This window comes from Apodemus sylvaticus, chromosome 7 (assembly GCF_947179515.1).
Source record: "Apodemus sylvaticus chromosome 7, mApoSyl1.1, whole genome shotgun sequence".
NCBI lineage: Eukaryota > Metazoa > Chordata > Mammalia > Rodentia > Muridae > Apodemus > Apodemus sylvaticus.
The window spans coordinates 9,084,905-9,110,765 of NC_067478.1; the positions used below are offsets into that span (position 1 = coordinate 9,084,905).

General features: G+C 47.1%; 1 protein-coding gene across 2 annotated transcripts in view; it reads right to left on the reverse strand.

The window, feature by feature from the left end:
• Positions 1 to 25,861, reverse strand: part of Osbpl10 (oxysterol binding protein like 10) — a 246,906-nt gene that overhangs the window by 155,623 nt on the left and 65,422 nt on the right. For both annotated transcript variants that reach the window (XM_052187053.1, XM_052187051.1), the window contains exons 2-3: positions 22,054 to 22,229; positions 17,226 to 17,305 (exon numbers count right to left, since the gene is read on the reverse strand). In XM_052187053.1, the coding sequence (XP_052043013.1) occupies positions 17,226 to 17,305; positions 22,054 to 22,229 (256 nt within the window). The remainder of the gene's footprint in view (positions 1 to 17,225; positions 17,306 to 22,053; positions 22,230 to 25,861) is intronic.

Below are 25,861 nucleotides of genomic sequence, written 5' to 3' on the forward strand. Positions count from 1 at the left end.
CACGATGTGCTTTCCTTGTTTTATTTGGCTGGTTGCTATTTTAATCAATACATGATTAGACTGAGAATATAAAGCTTCCATGCTGAAAGCTGTAAAGGGCAGGGCACCAGAAGGAACGTGTGCACACACAGTAGGCAGCTTGTGAATGCCTACAGTGTGGTGTGGGAGAGAAAGAAAGAGCTTTATTCCAAGACGGGCACAGATACGCCCGGTAACGGGACCTAAGGACAGAAGAGGCCACAAAGGGAAGCTGCCAAGAGAGAGAAGGATATATCCCAAAGAGTGGGGTCAGCAGGCAGCGGCCGTGTCTGCCAGATGCTGAGCTGGCCTCAGGAGGAGGCAGAAGAAAGATCTGGAGGCAGACGCCAAGCCAGTAATGGAACTCGGGGTTCCTTCTAAATGCCTGAGTGGCTTCCACTAAAACTCAGTGCCTGATAACCTAGTAGGGCTTCTGGAGGGGTGGCTGACCCGAGAAACCCGACAGCAAGATGATACAAGGTGACAGGTCGATATTTATGGGAGAGGACCGTACTTGAAGCCAGTGCCTGGCCGATGGGAACAGACCCCGCCCTACCCCCCCAGGAATCCATAGCATCCATCTCTTCCAGGCTGGGCCCAGCAGGTCTCTGAGAGGGGGGGTGTTGAGAGAAAAAAGGGCATCCTGCCATCAACAAGACAGTGACTTGAGACCACACCCTCAACATTTGCAAGAGGGGCTTCAAGAAGTGTGCCACACGCAGAGATCAGGAAATCCACCAGGAGGGAGATGGGGGGGGGGAGCACCTGCCGTGCTCACTGACACCACGCGTAGCCAGGATGTCTGGAGCAAAGGAGCAAAGAAAGTCTCATGGTGTCTCCCTGCATACTTGTCCAGAAAGCTAACACTGAGTGTAAGAACTCACCGAACAAGATTCAGATGGTGGCAGCCAACTGACATCCTGGTCACTGAGGACAAAATCCACAGTCTGTCTGGGGCTCACGTAGCTCTGTCGGTGCACCTAGCCTGCACAATGCCCTGGCACTGTGTAGAAACCAGGGGTGGCAGCTCAGGCCCGTAGTGCCAGCTACGGGCTGTGGAGGCAGAAGATCTATTCTCAGCTACATAGAGAGTTTGAGGCTAGCCTGGGCTACCTGAAACCCTGTCTCAAAGAAAACGAGACTAAATTGATAGTCAATGAGAAACGAAATGTCAAAGTGATAAAAGTACTGAAACAAAACACATCTAGTGGCTCAGAATCATCTGTAACTCCAGCTCCAGGGCATCCAGTGCCCTCTTCTGGCCTCTGACAACAGTGCACTCACATATATAAGCCCCCCAACACACACACACACACACACACACACACACACACACACACAAAATCAAGTCTATATCAAAGACCCCTACCAGCATGTGATCTAAGGATAGTTAGTCACAACATCAGAATTTTACCTCCATTCTCTGTTAAGGAAGTAAATGGTCTGTAGAGAGATGACCCAGTGATTAGACACTGGTGTTATTCCAGAGGACCCAGGTTTGATTCCCAGAGCCCACACAGCAGCTCATCTTCTGTAACCCTAAGTCCATGGGATCTAATACCTTCCTCTGGTTTCAGCAGATATCAGGCACATATGCTGTATAATGACTAATGTGCAGACATTATGCATGTCTGCATATATATATACATATATATGTATATGTGTGTATATATATATATATATATACACACATATATGCATGTGCATGGTAATTCTTTTAAACCACTATACAAGTGTAAGATGAAGGCAGAAGCTACAGAAGGACATGCTAGGTAGATGTGAGGTAGGGCCACCTGGCTCAGGCCTGTCATCTCAGATCGCTGGGAGGCTGAGGCAGGAGGATTAAAAACTCAAGGCTTTCCTGGGCTATGGAGTGAATTCAAGGCCAGCCTGGGATCTCAGTGAGATGGTGTCTCAAACAAAAAGTAAGGAGAGAGCTGAGGTAACAGCTCAGCGGTAGAGTGCTTGCCAAGCATGCACAAGACCCCAGGTTCAATCCTGGGATCAAAGAGGGTTAGGGAAAAAAAAAGAATATTGGGAGAATAAGATTAAGGTTGTGTTAAAGAACTTAACATTCTTCCTTGAATTCTGACAGCTGACAGCATAATAATTTCATATACATATAAAATATTTCTACAGAACATCCACAAACTTCTTTCATGATATGCAAGTTATTTCTAAAAGGAAAAAAAGAGTCATTCTTAGAGACAGACCGGGCCACAGAGATAAAGATGCCTTCCACCTGATAACCCAAATCTGATCCCAAACCAACACTGCAGGAAGACAGCAGAGGCTCCCTAAAGTTGTCCTCTGACCTCCACACATAGTGACATAGGAGTGTGTGTGCAAATGCATGTGTGTGTGCAAATGCACGTGTGTGTACATACACACAGAGAAGTAAATATGTGTGGTTAAAAAAAAGTAAGTCTAGATTAGATTAGTATTGCCATAGCCACAACCTGAAATTTAGGTGTGTCTCCTTGCCTTATGTAACGTGTGTATGTATGTGTGTATATGTGCATATGTCTGTGTGTGTCTGTGTGTGTGTCTGTATGTGTGAATGTCTGTGTATGTGTGCATGTATTTGTGTCTGTGTGTGTGTGTGTGTTTGAGAGAGAGAGAGAGAGAGAGAGAGAGAGAGAGAGAGAGATGCTCTACCATTGAACTTCACCTCTAGCCCCTGTGATTCTGGATTTTTTAAGAAAGCAGTTTACATGGGAAATATTTTTAAGTAGGAATATCTTAAAATATCAGTGATCCCCCAGCCCCTTACCTTGTAAGCGCCCATCACCTCTTGATAAACCAACACAGCATGCATTGTCTGTCTCTCCCACCCAAGTGTAGGCCCCATGGGGTCAGTCTCCACAGGGCAGCATCAGCATTGAACCTAGAGGCACCCACAGCTTTCTTCACTGTGGGTCACGACCCCCTAGAAGGTCTCATACCCGAATGCGAGGCTTGTAAAAACTGTGACAACAGTCTTCTGCTTCTGAGCACACAATTGCCACCACAAATTAGTCTGAAATCAAGCAGATGTAGAATCCAGGTGCTTCTGGCCGCACTCACCGTGAGCTACGCAGGAGCTGTCCAGAGCCTTAGTTTCAGCACACACAGCGTTTCCACTGTTCACGCCACCGCTGAGAGCCACCTGAAACCCCTGGACCCAGACTTGAGAGTACTAAGATTCTGTAACACTTATGCTTCGATCACAGCGGTTTTACTGAACTGCTGTAGTAAGCATTCTGGGCTTACAAAATCATAATGGTTTAAGCCAACATGGCGGCCCCATGCCTTTTGATCCCAGTACTCAAGAGGTAGAGACAGGCAGATCTCTGGGAAATTCAAGACCATGCTGGTCTACATAGCAAGTCCCAGAGAAGCTAAGGCTATGTAGTGAGACACCGTATCAAAAATAGATAGATAAAAAGATAGATAGATAGATAGATAGATAGAGAACACACTAGATAGAGAACACACTATCATAATAGCTTGATTATGGAAAACAAAGACTTCCAGTATTTTCCTGATGGTCATTCTTGACCTGTAAGTATCACTGCATCTGTGGGTTGTATTGTGTCAGTTTGAGCTAAAAAAATCACTATTTGACTTGCTTGTTTCCGCTTCATTTTTAAAAAGTCATTAAATGAATTTGGGCTTGGGATTAAGGCAGAATACCCAATAACTCCTGAAATCGCTCCAGATACACTTCTGCATAACGTACTATACACTTAGACAGAATGGCATCCTCAGTATTGAGGACTATAAAATCAAAAAAATCAATCAACTCTGAAGACGATGGATCTGAAGTTTCAAATAGTTAGCCGAGTTTTAATTATTTATGTAACCATAAACATATATATCCATTTCATTAGCGCTGAGAATACGTGGCTAAGTGCTCAGCTCTAAGCGACTCCTCCTTCAACTCGTCCAGCTCAGAGAACATGGTGGGAGCCCAGTAGAGAGATTCTAGGAGACGGTAGATGGGAAGGAGGGCTGTACATTTTTTGGACATGAGATGGCTGTGCTCACAAACTCACAATGGTCTTTTCACAAAAAAAGACCAGCACAGATGGATCAGAAGCCTCCCCCACTATACACACACACACACACACACACACACACACACACACACACACCTGGGAAGAACCACTGGTAGCTGAGGGTACTGTGGACAGACAGTTATTTTCTTTCGTGTTGTAACTGACGTAACTTGTCCGTGTTCCAGCAAATTTGCTGGGGGACCACTGATATTTTAATAATTTATTTAACTTAAATATAAATATTAAATTAAATATAAAATAATGTATTCAATTTAAATAATGCCCCACCCGTGTGTGTGTGTGTGTGTGTGTGTGTGTGTGTATGTATGTATGCAGGCAACCCTGAGGACACCCAGTGAGTCACAAAGCAATTAGGGTTTTTGAGTTTTTCTTTTTGAGACTTGGATTCTGTTTGTTTGTGGAGCAGAAAAACGTGAGGGGAGGGGCTAAAGGACAATTTGCCTTTTGCTGGAGTCGGTTCTCTGCTTTCGAGATGTGGGTCCTGGAGATTGACCCTCAGGTCGTTGGGCTTGGCAGTAAGTTCCTTCTCCCACTGAGCTACGTCACCCACCTAAATGTACAAACTGTTAAGGCTTCAGGATTGGGTGAGGTTGAAAAAGCGCTCTGGTGGGAGTGGTCAGGAATGACGGAGGATAAAGGGAATCGTAAATCACCTAGATACATTCTGCACATACAGGGAAACGCCAAGAACAATTTGAATTCAAGAACTGCTTTAAAATACATTTTTTCACCAGCCGGGCGTGGTGGCGCACGCCTGTAATCCCAGCACTTGGGAGGCAGAGGCAGGTAGATTTCTGAGTTCTAGGCCAGCCTGGTCTACAGAGTGAATTCCAGGACAGCCAGGACTACGCAGAGAAACCCTGTCTCAAAAAAAAAAAAAAAAAAAAAAACATTTTTCATGATTTGTTACTAGTATGTTTGGTTTGCATACTTGTTGAGTTGTAAGTGGAAAAAAGCAGAAAAGGCCCGGCCTAGCTATACCACAGCATGCACTCGCATCTGCTGACAGCTGCACACAAGCCGACCTTCTTCAAACCTCCTGATATAACAACAGGGACTAGACCGCTGACCCCGCCTTTTCATCCACAGTTGCGCCCAGAAAACGTCTTGAAACAAAGTGTTGTCAACCTCCCCGCCCTCCCACAAACACACACACACACACACAAACCATCTATAGAAACACTGTTACAGAAAGCAGAAATTCGAACAAAGCTCAGGTAGTGGGCAGTAGTAACCAAACTGAGTCAGCCACATCATTGTGGGGTTTGTTTAACTAACAGAGGGGTGAAGATCAAGACAGGGTCTTGTTATATTGACCAGGCTGACCTCCAACTTGTGGTGATTCTCCTGCCTCAACTTCCCTCCACTGGGATTACAGGCTGTACCACCACACCTGGACAATAGGTGTGTGTGTGTATTATATATATACATATATATAGTTATATTTATAAATATAAATATTATATTTATTATAAATTATATATAGTTATATTTATAAATATAAATATTATATATTTTATATATATATATATAAAGCTCTCTTTGACTAAAACCATGATCCTGGCAGCATTAGCCCCTTGCTCTCAGGCAAGGTGGCCAGTCCAGGTTTATAATTACATTTGAGAATGTCTGTGAAATTGTTGCACTTTATTAATATAATAAAAAAAAACCCTCAAACTTTATTGTTTCAATAAAAGCTGTTCTTAAATTGTGTTTTATTTACCTAATTCGACGGTACATTTAGGAGGGCAACTCGCATTCACTTGTAAATACCCAAAAGGCAATTAAGACTGAAAATTCTAGAAGAAAAATGGCATCAGGCTTCATAGACAAGGAACGCCACTGGCTGACAGCAGCGTCAGGAAGACAGAGCGGAGAGAAGAGCCTCCACCAGAGCTCAGCAAGGACTCACAGTCACCCAGGACGCCCCCAGCTCCTCAGCCGGGGCGCTCTACACGGCAGTGTCTCTGTGAGGCGCGTGAGGCAGTGTTTTAACTACTCAAGGTGGTGTGTCATGCCGTAAGGTGTGAGCAGATTTGCAGATAAACGTGAGAGGTTAGAGAAATAGCTTAGTCAATTAAGTGCTTACTGCGTGGACATGAAGGCCTGAATATCCAGCCTCAGCACCACTGAGCAAGGATAACAGCAGACAGACAGACAGACAGACAGACAGACAAACGTGAATGGAAGGAAGGAGCCCATGAGGCCTTGACCCTGTGCCAAGAACCACAGGCAACTAAGGAATGCTGTGAACAGAAGCAGTCTTCTCCAGGGAAGAGCACAGCAATCCGGTATACACTATCAAACAGCCAGACCAGAAGACATGCAGAAAAGTAATGCAATACAGACTGAGCAGGGTGCGTGTGCATGCGCGTGCATGCGTGCATGTGTGTGTGTGTGTGTGTGTGTGTGTGTGTGTGTGTGTGTGTGTAACAATTCATGAAAGGGAGGACATGAATTTTAAAGTGAGCAAAAAAGTAATAGATGTGAGGGTTTGGGGGAAGAAAGGGGAGGGGAAATGATGTAATTATATAAGCAAAAAAAAAAATTAAAAAGAAATGAATCGGGCTGGAGAGATGGCTCAGCGGTTAAGAGCACCGACTGTTCTTCCGAAGGTCCTGAGTTCAAATCCCAGCAACCACATGGTGGCTCACAACCATCCGTAATGAGATCTGATGTCCTCTTCTGGGGTGTCTGAAGACAGCTATGGTGTACTTACATATAATAAATAAATAAATCTTAAAAAAATAAATGAATCATTTTTAAAAGTTGGGTGTGGTGGGAAGTGTCTGTAACCCCAGGACTGGGGAAGGGGGAACAGGAAGGACCCCTGAGGCTCTCTGGCCACCTGTTCTTGTTGAATCTGTGAGCTCCAGCTTCAGTGAGGGACTCTGACTCAAAAGCCAAGGTAAAGGAACTAGAGGTCGTCCGAGGGTAAAGGTGCCTGCTCTAAGTCTTGGGATCTGAGTTCCACCCTTGGGACCACAAGGTGTAAGGAGATACCCAACTCCCAAAGGTCACCCTCGGACCTATGTTCACACAGTCCCCCACCTAACGTAAGTAAATGCAATTTTAAAAATAAGGTGTAAAATGCTTGAGAAAAACACTTGGCATTGACCTCTGGCCATGCGTGTGTACACACTCACACACTCACACACACACAGAGACATGTGACATTTCATACTGGTACTATTAATCATCCCCCTTCAACCTAACACCTGCCATCTGGCTATGGAAAAGATCCAGAAATAGGACCCTGAGAGGCTGACTACTCTAAATGGCTGGATATCCCACCAACCCAGGGGCCCAGCTGAGGGGGCATCGACCCAACTGAATTTAGTTCAAATAAAGGAAAGAAAGCCATACATCCCCAAAGGCCATTAAACTTTAAACACTTCCATCCATACCAAGCAAAATCACACCAGTGGGACAAGAATAGAAGCCACACCGGAATTTGGCAAGAAACCAGAGGTTGTCAGATATCAAGGCTATTGAGTGTGAAGACTTTCAAAAGAGGAACATAATGAGAAACTTGTTGGTGGCCACCCTGGGTGGGGGTCTCTCTGTGGACACAGAGGCTAGCTTGACTGATCTATGCAGATTTCTCACCACATGCAAAAGACAGACCAATATCGGGGCTATATTTGTTTGTTTGTTTGTTTGTTTGCCTGCAGGAATGAACGAACAAATGCATGCAGTGCCCTTGGATACCAGCAGGGGGCATCAGATCTTCCCAGACTGGAGTTACAGGCAGTTGTGAGCTGCCATGTCCTTCTTAAGGGCAATAAATGGTCTTAATTGTTGAGCCTTCTGTTTAGTCTGCCTTACCCACTCACCCAAAACCCCCCAGTTTTAAAAATGGGGCCTCATGTATCTCAGCAGCTAGACCTACATAGCTGAGAATACCCTCCTGGCCCCATCTGCAGATGGCTGAGGTTACAGGCGTGCCTAGCACACTCAGTTTGCAGGGTACCAGGCACTGAATCAGGGCCCCCTGCATGCTTACCCAGCATTCTGCCTGCTGAGCTACATCCCAGCTCCCGGTTCCATGTTCCTTACATCTTTGCAAATTTAAACTTTTAATCACTCGAATAGCTATATATTTAAATATATAATTTAAATAGTGTGAACATTTTAGAGAGTCAAAGGATATGCTTAAATATCACAAGTTCAACACAAATCCTAAATGCCCCTTGGCCATCCCATTAGCCCTTTGGACATGTTTCGAGAGTGTGTGTCTGTGTGTGTGTGCGTGTGTGTGTGTGTGTGTGTGTGTGTGTGTGTGCGCGCGTGTGCGTGTATGCGTGCGTGCGTGTGTGTGTGTGCGCGCGCGTGTGCGTGTATGCGTGCGTGTGTGTGTGTGTGTGTGTGTGTGTGTGTGTGCGTGTGTGTGTGTGTGCGTGTGTGTGTGCGCGCGCTCGCTTTTGTTTTATTGGCTGCTTCCATAGTGGTCCACCTTCCCTATCCATGGCTTTTAACACTTCACCAATTTCAGGAAGTTTTCTTGTTCTATTTTATCTTTAAGGTTGTCTTCTGTTTTAGAGTCTCAGTGGTCGCCTAGAAACACCCCATTTGCAGGCTGAGCCCTTCCCGGCTTGAGCAGAGCATTAGTGTCTGCTGCTGCTACGCTGGAGAAATAGTCTTTAAGGGAGAGAGACTTTCCTCTGGCTCACAGTGGAAGAGAAGGCAAGTCTTCAAGAGCTTGAAGCAACCGCTCACGTTGCACACTCATGTTGCACGCTCATGCCGCACACTCACGTTGCACACTCACGTTGCACGCTTACATTGCATGCCCAGTCAGAGAGGGATGCATGCTGTTCCTTTTCTCCACACAGCCCAGGCCCTGCTAGGGAATGGTGCCACCCACAGTGGGCGGGTCTTCCCACCTCAGTTAACACATCAATATTGCGCTCACAGGTATGCCCAGAGTTCCTAAGTGATTCCAGATCCTGCCAGGTTGATAATTAATGCTAATCATCACAGTCAGTCAGGGATTGCTTGTTTTCCTGGGCAATTGTCTCAAGGGTCCAACCAACCTCTGTCCTGTCAGCTCAGTGTCCCTCGTGGAAACGAACTCAGAGCCTGGTTCTGTACTCAGAACACAACAGACTGACAGACACGTGGGGTTCCATGGGATCCCCACTACCCATAATTCCATGCTCCCACAGATGACTTTCCTCTTTCAGTGGAACCCAGCCCTGGTGGGTATGAGCCAGTGCCAGCCTCCCCTCACTGGCCTTTAATCCTACAACCCCTCAAAGGGTGAGATCAGGCCATTCATCACCATATACAACATGGACACTGTCAAAATAGTTTGAGTTTGGGTTTTGTTCTTTGTCCCAAAGGTTTGAAGATTTGGTTGTTACTGTTGTTGTTCTTGTTTTATGAAAGATTAAACCTTCATCTTTGAGGATACCATGGCAAGTGTTTTATCACTGGATGCTACCTGAACCTTCCGAGGCAGAGGAATGTTAACATCAGGGCAGCTTCTCAAATTTTCTGAAGAACTGTCATTACAGTTGGGTCACTCTGTGACCCACCTTAGAACCTCACTCAATAGCTCAAGCCACCCATCAGCCATGTTCACCCGGACAGGCATGTGTGTGCTATAAAAAGAAACATGTCTGGGCTGGGGAGGGACTTCAGTGAGCAAAGTGTTCACCTCACAAGCTGACCTGAGTTCAATCCTCCCGGATCTGCATAGCGAGCTGGCCACGGTGGCTCACTCTCACGATCCCAGGGACTGCAAGATGAAAGACAGAGCCAGACCTCTGGAAACTTGCTGCGCAATGTTGAACCCCAGCTGACTCAATGAAGTTCCAAGCTAAGGAGAGACTGTGTCTCAAAACAAAACGTTGAAGGCATTTGAGAAAGGACACCAGAGATTTCCCTCTGTCGAATGCTCATAGGAACCATACATCCCCTCCCCTTTTCCCTCCCCTTACACCCCCCCCCAAAAGGAAGAACTGATATCTGTGGTGTGTTTGACATCACAATGCTAACATCGCCGTAGGGTTAATGTCATTACATTGTCCACTGTGCTGGACTCAGAACTGCGACTAAGGAACAATGGTGTTCCCAAGGCAGTGGAGCTGACAGGCTAGTTAGGGTGGGAGTGGCAGGGCACAGCCAAGCCCAGCTCCATGCCCTGCTTCTCATACCAATACTCCACAAGTGGCTCTCACAGGTTTAAAAATAAATAGATAAAAAACAAAAAACACTGAAAACATAAAATGCTGATGAAAACACTTGCAAATTGACAATCTGACAAAGGTCACGAAACCCCTGGACAACATACAGTTTCAATAAGCATGCTTTGAAAGAAGATGGATGGACGGCTAATTAGTATACAGGAAGACACTCAGAGAGTGCGAGAGAGAACCAGCAGGCACTTCGTGCCCACCCCACTGCTGCCTACTGACGAATACTGATGAGGAATGGAGCGGAAGAGGTAGTTCAGTGGTTGAGAGCACTGAGTGTCTCTGCAAAGGTTGATACTCAGCACCACGGGGCAGCTCACAACCATCTGCTACTCCAGTTCCAGGGGATCCAACGCCCTCCGTGGGCCTCCATGGGCACCAGATAGGCACATGGTGCACAGGCGTACATGCAGACAGAACAATCACACACAACAAATATAAAGAAAAAACACATAAATAAACGAAGTTGGGAGGAAGGAGAAGGGGAAAAGGAAGGAGGGGGAAAAGGAAGGAGGGGGAGGAGGAAGGAAGGGGAGGAGAAAGGAGGGGGAGGAGGAAGGAGGGGGAGGAGGAAGGAGGAAGGGGAAGAGGAGGGGAAAGGGGAGGGGGAGGGGTTAGAAAACAGCAATAACAATGACCACCACAGGGCAGTGCTCTTGCTTTAGAAAATGGTGTGCTTGGGGTATACATCCTAAAGAATAAAAACATATAAGCACATATGTGTAGGAGGAGTGAGTCAGCAAACCCTGACCAGCAGTCCATCATGGCCCACGCATGCACAGCAGTGGCTTCCAAGGCTGCTAACCCTAAAGCCTGCCTGACCCTGGAGACCACAGAGCGCATGCCGAGAACAACCAATCGGATGGTGCCAGCCGAAGGGCGGGATGTCGTGGACCAATGGGTGTGGGTGGTGGGTACAAAGACACACCCCGATCCTGCAATAAACTAGTCTGCTTTTGCCACTCGCCTGACTCCCCCAGAGTCGTTGTATCACTGACTCTGTGCCTCTTACCCCTGCCCTCAAGGGCCTTGGTCAAGGTTGAAAACAACACATAAAGAAATTCACAGCTATGTTATTCATAATAGTCAACACATGAAAGCAGGGGCTGAGGACACAGCTTAGTGAGTAGGTGAGTGTTAGCTTAGGACACCTTCTGTTCAGTCCCCAGTACTGCATAAACCAGGTGTGGTAGCCCAGGCCTGTAATCTTAGATGGGGAGTTCAGATGATGATGATGATGATGATGATGATGATGATTGTTAGTACTGGACCTCCGACACCTGTGACATCACATAGGCGACAGTGAACGCAGCACGACCTATAGGCCTGTTGCCAAGGCAACAGCCACCATATACCCAGAGTTCAATGGGCCTAGCTTTTACCTGTGGCTATATCACCACCCATATATATTTAGGGAGTATCTCTCTCCCCCTCTTTCTTCCTTCTTTCTTTCTGCCTGCTGCCCCCTTTGTCCCATCCCAAATAAAGCTCCATGTGGTGCTGTTTGGCCTGGTGTGCTCTCTCTCTGTTGTTGCTGGGGGCCCGCGTCCCCGCTGAGCATTTCTGCTGTCCGGTGCTGTGTGCAGGCAGTTGCCTGCTTGAAATAACGATGATGATGATGGTGGTGGTGGTGATGACGACAACAACAGCAATAATAATAATAATAAACATTAGGATGACTTTTGCTTTAATGTTACACCCGAGTTTTACTGTCTGGAAAAACTGTTCTCTACACGTGAAAGAACTCCTTGAACTTGGTGTAACATTAACCACTGTTAATATTTAGGGAAATGGGGAACGTTAAGGTCTGTTTTTGAAGAATGCAAGTCCATCGATACGTGATTAGCACTGTGGCTACTAGTGCTAACTAACTAGCACTGTCTTAATGATGGCGAGAGGAGGGGAGAGGCAGAGCTCACACTCACAGAGCGGGCACACTAGATTAACCCCAGCCACCAGGGATTCCAGCTGCATCAGGTGTGATTTCTCTTAGGGCACACTGTAAGAAGGCTGTAACCCGGGTGATTCCTCGCCAGTATTGGGGGCACAGAGAACAAGTCAAAATGGCGCTGGGGTCAGGAGGCCTCACAGGCTGGGGGCCTTGAGAACGGCACAAAGGTGCTCAAGAGGACACCTTGCTGTGCGAATAGAGGATGGACAGACAAGGAGGCATCGGGGACAGCGTGCTGGGGACCGCCCGCCTGGAACACACTGCCAAGAGTCAGGCCAGGAAAGGGAGAAGCCAGGAGGAAACACAGGAATGAGATGGCCTCATCTTAGGAAGCTAAGGACCACTTAAGGAAGCTGGGAACCACACACTGGGAAGCCACACCCACCACACACTGGGAAGCCATCCCCACTCCTGTGGATGTTTGCTCCCTACACAACTCCAGTGTGTGCGATGATGTCCTGTCACAAGACAGTAGGTCACACCACAGGTAAGGAAGGCTCTCTTCTGTCACATGGGCAAGGTAACTACAGAGGGAAGGCAGCCAAGATCTTAAAGCCACAGCCCTAGAGAGGACCAGACTTCACAGAAAGGAGGAAGAAGGAAGGAGGAAGACAAGAAGGGAGGGAGAGAAGCAGGGAGGGAGGGAGGGAGGGAGGGAGGGAGGGAGGGAGGGAGGAGAAAGGTCCATCACACTTTTGTAATAGAATCCACACAGGTGTTTTATAGTTCAAGAGATTAAGTAGACACTGGGCGTCTTAGTTAGGGTCTTTACCACTGTGACCAGACACCATGACCAAGGCAAGTCTTACAAGGACAACATTTAATTGGGGCTGGCTTACAGTTTCAGAGGTTCAGCCCATTATCATCAAGGTGGGAGCATGGTCACCTGTAGGCAGGCATGGGGCAGGAGGAGCTGAGAGTTCTACCTCTTGTTCCAAAGGCAGCTAGGACAAGGTTCTTAAAGCCCATGCCCACACTGACACCCTTCCTCCAACAAGGCCACACCTCCAAATAGTACCACTCCCTGGGCCAAGCATATTCAAACCAGTCCACTGGGAAACTCCTCTCTTAGAAACCATTAGGAACACAGAAACTCTAGTCAGGTCTGTCCAACAGAGCTTTCTGTGATCACGGAATTGTTCTACAGCGCTACGCCTAACGCACGGTCAGCAGGCCAGTGTGGCCAAGGGGCACTTGAAAGTGGCTAAGTGTGCGCATGTGTTATCCACACACATTGCCTTCAAGTGTGTGCATGTGCTGTGTGCACACGTCTGTGTGTGTGCACACATGCTTTGGGCGCACACAGGAGCCGGAGGAAAGCAGCAGCAGCTTCCTGTCATTGTGCCCTTGTTCCTTGAGGCACGGTCCCTCACTGACCATGGATTTTCTTTATCAGCTGCCGGCCAGAAAGCCCGGTGCTTAGTCCTCCTGCCTAATTATTAATGGCTAAGTGCTATTCATGGAAGGATCCCGAGCATATCTACTCAGAAACCAAATTTCCCTTCACAGTCTGAATCTTCCCTTGATTCCAGTGATTTGTTAAGTATGCAAATATTCAAGGTTTATTCTCTACTCCACTTGCTGTTCCCAAAACAAAGTACAGTGAAACTGGGAATTTAAACACAGCCATAAACTATAAACTCACTCGAAAAAAACAAACGCTTTCAGAATTTTGGCAGAAGAGAAACCCTAACTAAACACAATGCAAAACCCAGACCCAAACATGGAAAATTTTTATAAACATGACCATAAAAAATTTAAATATTCCACTTAGCAAAAAATTGTTCGGCTCAAAAACCGGCTGGGCAGGAAGAGGCCTGCCTGTGAGACCGGTGCTCAGGGGAGGGGCCTGCCTCTAACCCCACAACTCAGAAAGCTGGAGCAGAGCCGCGAGTTCAAGGTCAGCCAGGGTTACACCAGAAGAACTTGTCTCAAAAAATAATACAAATTCAATATGCAAATACCCTAGTAGGAGAAAATACCTAACAGTAGAAATAACAGTTAAAATACTCTTCACAAACAAAGAGCAATTGCAAATCAAGAAAGAAAATGTACTTGACAAAGAGCATTATGAAGTAACAGCTTACATAGGAAACGGGGTGTGGCTCTGTGGTAGAAGACTGAGCATGGACAAGGACCTGAGTTCAAACTGATGTGTTCTATGCACATTTGAAGGTGTACCAAGCCGTAGGCATGACTGGTGAGATGACCATGTACCCACTCTGACCTGTGGCATCCAACACTAAAAGTCTGTCACTGTTACAGTTCTCAAGAGTGGGGAAAGCAAACTGTTGCACACTAAATTGATGGGAGCGTATGTTAGAGCAACTTTGTATCATTATGTAGGCATAAGACCCGTAGGCCCGCCCCCTATGAGCAGGGGCTACAGGAGGACCCTAGAGTCCTGCTCTGTCGCTCTTAGCCTCATTCTCTTGAGACAGGGTCCCTCGGTAAACCGAAGGATGAGCCAGCTTAGATATCTGAACCCCAGAGATCTCTGCCCTCCATGGCTCTGGGGTTATGGGTGCATGCGCGGCTTTTCTTCTAATCAATCAGGCGCATGCTCAGTTTTTCTTCTAGTCGATCAGGCGCATGCGCAGCTTTTCTTCTAGTCAATCAGGCGCATGCGCAGCTTTTCTTCTTAGCAGCACTGGGATCTGAACTCAGGTCCTCATGCAATCTGAGCCACTCAGTCCCCTCTCCAACTCCTACAGCAACCTTTTCTTAGAAGGCCATTTAGTAATGTGAACATGGTGGCACGTGCCTGTAACTCCTGTAATCAGGAATTCAAGGCCAGCCTGGGCTACCTGAGTCTGTTCCCAAAAATCTAACAAAAAGGAAAGAAGGAAAGAAAAAACAATTCAGATAACTTAATAGAGCAGTGATAACCATTCTCGGAGCCCCACTCTGCACCTTAGAAAAGATTAAAGTTGATCCATATATCAGATAGGGAGTGATCTCAAAAATGTATTCATAAGGGAAGAAAAGGGAGAGATTCCATTCATACAAAACTAGATATAGATGCAGGTACATGAAGATAAACACACAGCAACCACTGCACACCAACCAGCTCTTTCCTGAATTTACCAGAGCGCACACAGGGACAGCCTGCTAGGAGCTGGGCGTCTCCAGCCAGCAGATCTGCAAAGGCCTGAGACAGAACCGCTTTATCTTATATTCTTCTATCTCATGAGAATAGAACAGAGGAGAGCTGGGGTGTGGCTCAGTCAGTAAAGGGCTCACCCAGCAAACACAAGGCCCTGAGCTCAGCTCCCGGCACCATGTAAACCAGTCATGGAAGGCAGACAGACCCCTGCAATCCCAGAACTCAAGAGATCTGTCGTGAGTTCAGGGCTAGCCTGGGCTTCAAGGCTAGCCTGGGCTACCCAGTGGAGACATGCTTAGCAGTCCAAGGTCATCCTTGGCTTAATAGTAAATGAGACGCTCTTTCAACAAATAGAAAAAGAAGAGGGGGAAGAGGAGGGGTACGGATGGGGGGGGGGGACAAACTGTCCAGGCATTTATAAAATATTGAGGAAATGGCCAGAAACTCCCTCTCTGGTTCCTGGAAAACAGTCAGGGGGGAAATGACTTTTGAAGAAGGAACTTGCCAACAACTCATCCAGCAGTAGCCCAGGCCAGGCCGGGGTCGGGGGGATGGGGAGGGTGGGGGGGTGGGGAGGGTGGGGGGGTGGGGGGGCAGGGGGAAGTAAGGCTGATTGTCCAAAGCAAGCCAGGGCTTTCCTTCCAAAAGTAATATAAACTCGGTGGAAGAAGTCATTTCCAGCTGTGCTTGGAGGTGGAGGAGGGGATAAAGCCAGCTCTGACAGCCCTCACCTACAAGCCTCACCCAGGAGCCTGAGGCTGAAGATCTGCTGTGAGCCCAGGGCTAGCCCAGGCTACATGAGACTCCCAGTCCCTGTGTCAGAAGTAGGAGTGGGTGGGAGTACAGAGAGACCTAAACTACGAAAGCACTTCATGGCCCCAGGAGTAAGAGGTTAGCAGGTTAGAGCCTACGGAAGCTTGCCGCCTGGGGCGAGCGGCACAGCTCAGGGGTAGAGCACTGAGCCTGAGCCAGTGAGAGCCCTGATCAAGGCTCAGTTAACCAACATGCTTTGTTCTGCATGTAGGCAGCCTGTGTTTTATCCCGGCTCCAAAGTCAGTCATGAAAATGCCCACCCTGTCTCCCCTCTCACATCGAACACAAGCTCTCCCAAGATTCAGAGACCAAAATAAGTCATCTGTGCCAAATTTCCTGAGAACATTTTACATGTGTAGAATGCAGGTGTTCGCTCCCTTCAAGGACATCACCAATGTCAGGACTTGGCCCATACGCAGTCCAGACTTCCTGAACTGTACCGCAGGGCGCTCGGTCTCCACAGTGAAGCCTCCCACTCCAGCTTCTCTGTGGCCTTTCTGCAGCTGTCTGTACTGACAGGAGTTCCTACCTAAAGCCTACAGACCCGAGGCCAGGGCATCTGCACGCCTCTGCCTCCTACCGTAGGACAAGCTCGTTTCTCTGACTTGGCTTTGAACTGAAGCAATTCAGAGACACACTCTGTGACAATGGGTAGCCTTCAATGTAAGCTGAAGGGATGGGGGGATGGCTCTGTGGCTAAAGGGCTTGCTGCACAGGTGTAAGGATCTGAGTTCGAAACCCCAGCATCCATGTAAAATTCCAGCACAGTGACACTAGCCTGTAACCCCAGCAACTAGGGGAATGGGGACAGGAAGGTCCCTGGGGCTTACTGACCAGCTGAGATTGGTTTTAGTGAGGGACCCTGTCTCAAAAAATAAGAAAGACACTCAACACCGACCTCTGGCTTTGGAGTGCATATATGTATGCCTGCACACATATGTGCATGGGCATAAACACGAACACACAATTACGATACCAATCTTGTCACCCCCACATCCCTGAGATAAATGGGTGACTGGGCTCCGAACAGTCATCAGGTGACTCAGGAGCCTCCTCCTCCTCCTCCGCTCACCTACCTTGGAACTCGTCTCCATGTGGTATTTGGCGCACGCTCGAAGCTGAGTCACCCACAATTGCTTCTCCTTCGAGTCAGCAGCTAAAATAGAGAAGAGGGAGAAAGGAAGACTTGCGGATTGTTCGCAAGCACAGCGACTGATTTGGACGCCCACCTATGAGGGATGGAGAGGGAGGGGGAGGGGGGAGGGGGAGGGGGAGGGGAGGGGAGGAGAAGGAAGGGGGAGAGGGGAGGGGAGGGGGGGAGGAGTGACACAAACATGGAAGACATTCTCTAACAGCCCAACAGAACAAAAAACCCACAAAGGACACTCAGACATCACACCCTAAAAATGTCTTCCAAATGCCAGTTACGGTACCTAATGATTAGGCTTTTTTTTTAAGCCTCCTTTAGAAGTTACTTTGTCACTTAAAAAGGCATCAGGGACAGCACGTGTACTGTTTTTAAACGCCTCTCTACCTCCTGTGGCTGATGGAAGGTTCCAGGTACAGTCTTCTGTATCCTTTGTTAAACAGAGACTCTCAGAGATTTGGTAAGGACTGCGGAGGGGGATAACAAAGGCTGCCTCAGAGCCAGCCCCTCGGACGCCTCCCAGAGATGTGAAGGCTATGGATGTGGTGGATGTGGTGTGAATGAGTTAATGACAGTAGTAAGAAGTCTTGCTGGGCGTGGCAGCACAGGCCTGCAGCCCTAGCACTCAGCAGGCTGAAGCAAAAGGATCTGGGTTCCAGGGCCAACAAGGCTTAAGGAATGGACTTCTTTGCCAATGTGGCTGGAGTGCAGAGTGAAAGCTTATCTTTTTAAAAAAGGTTGGGATGGGGTATTGCTAGGGAGGATGGTACAGTGGGAAAGGCACCTGCTGGGCGAGCGTGAGAGCCGGGGTTCAGATCCTGCACACCCATGTAAAAAGCCTGGCACTGTGGCACATTCCTCTAGCCCGGTGCTGGGAGGCAGAGACAGGAGGATGCCCAGGGCTTGATGGATAGCCAGCCTGGTTGAACTAGTGAACTCCAGGTTCAAAGACAGATTCTACCACAAGATATAAGGTGGCGAATGGTTGAGGAAGACGCCAAAGTTTACCTCTGGCCTACACACACACACACACACACACACACACACACACACACACGCATGCACACGCATGCACACACCCACACTTTAAAGGCACAAGATAATCACATTTTCCCACAGATACCTGCTTCTCAAATAATACACATAATCATTCTTAAATATCATGAACATATACATTCCATATACATCTAAATCATCAATAGCAATTAACAACATAATATTGATAGAAAACTAACAGGACAAAAGTGTATTTCACACAAATATGTATTCCCATGGAAAATTAGACTTGTTTTACCAAGGTGAGCCCAAGTGTCGTTTGCCAAAACTCAGCTCCAGCCTGAACTTCCAAGCTACACAGTGCAGAGTTAGGGCTGGAGAGAGCACTCAGTGTTTAAGGGCATTGGCTGCTCTCGCTGACGACCCAGGGTGGGTTCCCAGCACCCTCATGGTGGGTCACAACTGTCCGTGCCAAGGGGTCCAACATCTCTTCTGGCCTTCTCCTCTCCCGGGCACACATGTGATGTTTAGACGCACATGCAAGCAGATGCCAGACTGAGCCAGCGCCACGCGCATTCAGCGAAACAAGAGAGCAGACCATGAGTACCTGGTGGCTCAGGACACAGAGAGGCCATAACATGCAGAAAACTATCCTGACATTTTTGAAGGTGATAAAGTTCAGCTAAACTTAGGACTATGTCATGTAAAATTTAACAATCATTCGTTATTAAGTTTCTCTTTAAACAAGAAAAAACCCCAAAAAACTGGAAAGAGCTGGAGAGATGACCCAGCAGCTAAGAGCAGCGACCACTTTTACACAGGACCCTAGTGTGGTTCCTAGGCTTACATCCTGCCAGGAGATACAATGCCCTCTTCTGGCCTCTACAGGTACTGCGCTCACATGCTCAAACCCACATAGAGATACACAAAATTAAAAATGAAAATAAAAAAATCTTTTTTAAAACACTGGAGCTCGGGCTAGAGAGATGGCTCAGCGCTTAAGATCACACTGACTGCTCTTCCAGAGGTCCTGAGTTCAAATCCCAGCAACCACATGGTGGTTCACAACCATCTGTAACCTTCTGGTGAGTCTGAAGACAGCGACAGTGTATCCACATACATGGAATAAATGAATAAATATTTCTTTTAAAAAGAAAAAACCTGGAGCTGAATAATCCATGGAATATTAATAACTCATCAACCAATCGGGATGGCTCAGCTATAGAATGAGCTGGCATTCTCTCCTGTATAGTTTTGTGTCTCTATCAACCACACACGTGGAGGGAGGAACCGTCAAGTTTTCCCTTCTACAGTTTCTGCACCAACAATTTATTAAGCAATAAATGGCAAAGCGGCACGGAAGACCACATAAATCCAGCCAGCCGGAAGGCACGCTGCAGGAATCCCCAAAGAGGAAGACCCAAAGCCCAGCCTCCAACCACTGCGGCTCCAGGCTTCAGGGTTGTTTTATAGATTCTGAGATAGGGCTTATGTCTAGATAATACAGAGAGATTAACTTGTCCCATCTCCGGGGTGGTAAAGCTTAGCAGTAAAACAAGTGAAAATTGAACTGAGAGTCAGGAATCCAGGCCCTCAGCGTGGCTTCACGGCCGCCACCAGGCACACACGGTGCCGGGTGGGAGGAGGGGTTGTCTTTGGTATTTACTCTCACTTTAAACTAAAAAGCTTATATAAAACGGCAAAATTGTCAGTTACTAACACAGCCCAGCTTTGCTCCGGCCTTAAACAAACAACATTAATAGAGGTGGGGGAGGGGGCATGGGAAGATGAGTATGTTCCTTAATCTTTGCCGTGTTAACTATGTTTGGGATCACCATGGAAACATACTTCCGCATGGCGTAAGAGTATTTGCAGGGAGGTCTAAGAGGGGAAGGCCCAACCAAAGGTGAGCTCACCATCCCATTTTCTCAGACTCTACAAAATGAAAGCGAGAGAACTGAGAACAGGCATACACCTCTCTGCCTCCTGACTGTGGACGCCATGTGACCACAGCTGCCCGCTCCGGCCACCATGTTGTCCCCACCAAGTTGGACCGTATCCCTTATACTGTAAGACAAAATGACCCCTTCTTTCCTTAAGTGATTCTGTCAAGTATTTTGTCGCAACTAAAAGTAACTACTGAAGCAGTGTATGCACGCGCGTGCGTACACACACACACACACACACACACACACACACACACACACGAGTGCACATGTACCCCCCACATACACACTTTCTGCTTATTTTATTATTTTATCAGAACCATAGCAGGATGCTCGTAAAATGATCATTAAATCCTCCTGCCGTAATCAGGGCCACATTTCTGAGAAATGGAGCGGTCTTGAGCATGTACAATGGCTTCTATCCGATGTCATCCCTCACAGAGCAGTCTTCAGGGGGCACCACTTTGTCAGGAAAGGCCTACAGGGGAGCTGTAGGGACAGAGCAGGCTGCCAGCAGGACAGAGCCACTACGGTGATGGGCTGATAGAGCATGGACAAACTTTGCAAAGAGGAGGTTCTAGAGAAACTTTGGGGGAAAGGCGCGAGGGCACTTAAAGGTTTGCTCTCCTAATAGAGCACAACTCCCAGAGAGGCATTGGAGTGAAGATTAAAAAAGAGGAATTAGGGAAGACACACACACACACACACACACACACACACACACACATATATATATATATATATATATATATATATACACAGATGCGGGGGCGGGGGAGGCAGTGCACATAGAGAGACATGCATGCACACAGAGAGAGAGAGAGAGAGGCACATTCATACACACACACACACACACACACATAGACATGGACTCAAAACATACAGAGAGAGCTGGAGAGATGGCTCAGTGGTTAAGAGCACTGACTGCTCTTCCAGAGGTCCTGAGTTCAATTCCCAGCAACCACATGGTGGCTCACAGCCATCTGTAATGGGATCTGATGCCCTTTTCTGGGTGTCTAAAGGCAGGTACAGTGTACTCATATACATAAAATAAATAAAATCTTTTAAAAAACATACAGAGAGATACGCACGCATATACACAGAGAGAAACATGAATGTTCAGAGAAGTACACACACAGACACACACACACACACACACAGAGAGAGAGAGAGAGAGAGAGACCGTCTTGGATGAGTACTCCAGTGCTGAGCCTGCTTCAACAGCTCCCTTTTCCGCGCCAGGTAATTCCCAAGGTTTGTCCTACTTCCCCACCCTGGAGAGGGTAGTGGCGTCACCACTGAGTCCCACCAGTTATTAAAACTATTTTTTATTTGTTTTTGATTCAGGTCTCACTATGGAGTCCTGGGTGGCCTGAAATTCTATGAAAACCAAACTGGCCTTCAGCTCAAAGAGACTTCCTGCCTTTTTCTGTGTCCCTGGTACTGGGATCAAAAGCTGGGTTTTTTTTGTTTTGTTTTGTTTTGTTTTTCAGATTCCAGAGTGGTTTTTTGATCACATTTATTCGGCGTGTGTGTGTGTGTGTGTGTGTGTGTGTGTGTGTGTGTGTGCGCGCGCGCGCGCGCAAGCACGCTCACCCATGCCACAACACACCTGTGGAAGTAAAAGGATAATTTACAGGGGTTGGGTTCTCTCCTTCTGTCACATGAGACCAAGGAATCAAACTCAGGCTGTGAGCTTGGCAGCAGAAGCCTGTATCCAGTGAGCCATCTCTCCATCTCTAAAGGTATTTCTCCACCAAAGCAGAAGAGCCATCAATCGGCACAAGTCTGTCTGTCCGCAGAATAAGGACGTACCTCTCAGCTTGTACATCTCTCCGCTGGCAGAGTAGACCACCAGCATGTGGGGGGCTTCGTCGCTCAGGGACACGATGGCTCCACACAAAGACAGGACTCCTCGGGGCTTCTGCTGCTTGCTCTGCTCATTCACAAAATACTGCAGGAGGCCAGCCTCAAAGTCCAGCACAAAGTACCTGAACGGAGAGAGAGAGAGAGAGACCACAACACGTGACTACCCTCTCCAGCCAGCCCCCTGCTGCACAGCTCGGTAAGAGTGAGACAGAACAAACACAACATTAGGGCCCCCAACGCACGAAGCCAGAGAGCAGGATTCTTCCCAGGGTCAGTGGAACCATGAAAACGATAGGGTACCAACCATGAGGAAGAAGGGATCCTGGGATGCTTTAGGTTCTGGGGAGATCACTAGTTCCCAGCAGGCCAGAAGCTGGGGACATCACCAGACAGCAGATGACACCTAGCACCTAACTGCCATCCCCAGCCAGCCTTGATCTGTGACCGTCCCGCTCTGTGACTGTGTGATTTCATGTGGCCATTTCCATGGAGGCCTCTGACACTCAGGGCAACGTGAGCCTGTGTTCTCAGGCCGTGGACTCACACCTGGCTGGGAATAAGCTCTCTCTTAGTCCCTTTGGAGTGAAGGCTGTGTCTTTGTCTCTATTCATACACAGACACACAAAAACACACACATACATACATACATACATACATACACAGATACACAGAAACACACATACATACACAGACACATAGAAACACACACACATACATACAGACACACAGAAACATACATACACAGATATACAGAAACACACACACATACATACAGATACACAGAAACACACACATTCATATCCAGACACACAGAAACACACACACATACATACACAGATACACAGAAACACATATACATATACAGACACACAGAAACACACACACACATACATACACAGGTACACAGAAACACACATACATGCACAGACATACAGAAACACACACACATACATACACAGATATACAGAAACGCATATATACAGACATACAGAAACACATACACATACACAGATACACAGAAACACACACATACATACACAGGTACACAGAAACACACACACACATACACAGATACACAGAAACACATATACATATACAGACACACAGAAACACACACACATACATACACAGGTACACAGAAACACACATACATGCACAGACATACAGAAACACATAATACATACACAGATACACAGAAATGCATACATACACAAACATACAGAAACACATACACATATACAGATACACAGAAACACACAATACATACACAGATACACAGAAACACACACATACATACACATATACACAGAAACACATGCATACACAGATACATAGAAACACACACACATACATACACAGATACACAGAAATACACACATACATACAGATACACAGAAACACATACATACACAGATACATAGAAACACACACATACATACACAGACACATAGAAACACACACACATACATACATATACAGATACACAGAAACACACAGAGATACATATACAGATACACAGAAACACACACACATACATACACAGTTATACAGAAACACACATACATACACAGATACACAGAAACACACACACACATACATACACAGATACACAGAAACACACATGCATACACAGATACACAGAAACACACACAAATATATATACAGTAGCACACAGACACACACACATATATATACAGGAGCACACAGACACACACATACATACACAGATACACAGAAACACACACACATACATACACAGATACACAGAAACATACACATACATACACAGATACACAGAAACACACACACATACACAGATACACAGAAACACACACAAATATATACACACTAGCACACAGACACACACAGAGACACAGAAACACACAGACATACATATACAGAAAGAAACACAGACACAGACACACACATACAGAAACACACATACACAGAAACATACAGACACATACATACATACACACACAGAGAGACACACACAAGCACACATACATACACGAACAGAAACCACAAACAGAAACACAGACACACACATAGAGACACAGAGACACAGACACAGACACACACACACACAGACATAGAGACAGACACACACACACACACACACACACACACACACACAAACGGCATAATTCCCAAGGTATAACTCTCACTTTACCACAAAGCTGAATCGCCCACTCTGACAGCTATGTTGTGCTACGTGACCATTATGGTCCAGCAATTTTAACACAGTGCTTATCACAATGCAAGTCTTTCAGTGACATGTCTTTGCAAAGGCTCTCAGAAATTACTAAGGTCAAAGGCAAACACCAGGACCATGGTGTGTATGTGTGTGGGGGGGGATTGGAGTCTCAGTTGTAGGGGACAGGCCTCACATGTAGAAGTCCCTAAGCACTATCTGCAGCACCAAACCACACCACACCTATTGGTAGTTAAGAGTACTGACTGCTCTTCCAGGGGATGTGGGTTCAAGGCCCAGCAACCACATGGCACTCACTTTATCTGGAACACCAGTTACAGCTCATCCAATGCCCTCTCTCGGCCTCGTGGATACTTCCTGAACAAGGTACACAGACAAGGTACCCACACATATAAGTCATCTCAAATGAAAATAAATAGGGAGATAAAAAGCCAAGAGTGTTGGCACCTGCCTTTAATCCCAGCATGTGGGAGACAGAGGCAGGAAGACAAGGAGCTCAAGGCCTTTTTCAGCCACCCGTGAATCTGAGTCCATCCTAAATTAATGAGACCTGTCTCAAGAGAAAGAAAGGGAGGAGAGGGATGGGAGAGGAGGGAGAGAGAAAGGGAGGAGGGATGGGAGAGGAGGGAGAGAGGAAGGGAGGAGGGATGGGAGAAAGGAAGGAGGGATGGGAAAGGGGGAAGAGAGGAAAGGGAGGGAGGAGAGAGAGGAGAAGGGGGGAGGAGGGATGGGAGAGGAGGGAGAGAGAAAGGGAGGTGGGATGGGAGATGAGGGAGAGAGGAAGGGAGGAGGGATGGGAGAAAGGAAGGAGGGATAGGAGAGGAGGGATAGAAAAGGGGAGGGAGGAGGGATGGGAGAGGAGAGAGAGAAAGGGGAAGAGATGGAAGAGGATGGAGAGAGGAAGGGAGGGAGGAGGGATGGAAGAGGAGGGAAAGGGGAAAGGGAGGGAGGAGGGATGGGAGAGAGGAAGGGGGAAGGATGGGAGAGGAGGGAGAGAGAAAGGGAGGAAGGAAATCACGTACTTATTTTCGAAATATAGTTGAGCTTTCTCTTTACCCGGGGCACGGGATAGTTAAGGGTTTTAACACAGGGGACATGGCGATTCTTCAGCATGGCCTTTGAAAGTAAGGTCAGCTGGATTCACAGGCAGATGACAGCCATCCACCTGGCCTTGGGAAAAGCCATTTCTGTTGGTCACAGCTCCTGGGAAGAAAGAAATTAAACTTGGCTCCCTGTTGGGTCACAGCTCTGTCAGGACCAGCCTGGAGCCACATCTGAAAGTCATGACTTCCATCCTGAGGAAAGTTAACCGTATTTCTAGATTAGACTGCATTAGCTGGATGAAACGGCCAGATACATCTCTAAAGGACTTTTCTTCCCAAGAACAGATGAAACAAAGCTAGCCTCTACAGTTGTGAGTGTGTGTGTGTGTGTGTGTGTGTATCTTTAATATGCAAACTGACTGCTGTACAGGTGAACTAAATGATGTATAAGGAATATTTTCTTTGCCAAATTAAATTTAAAGGATTGTTTTTGGAC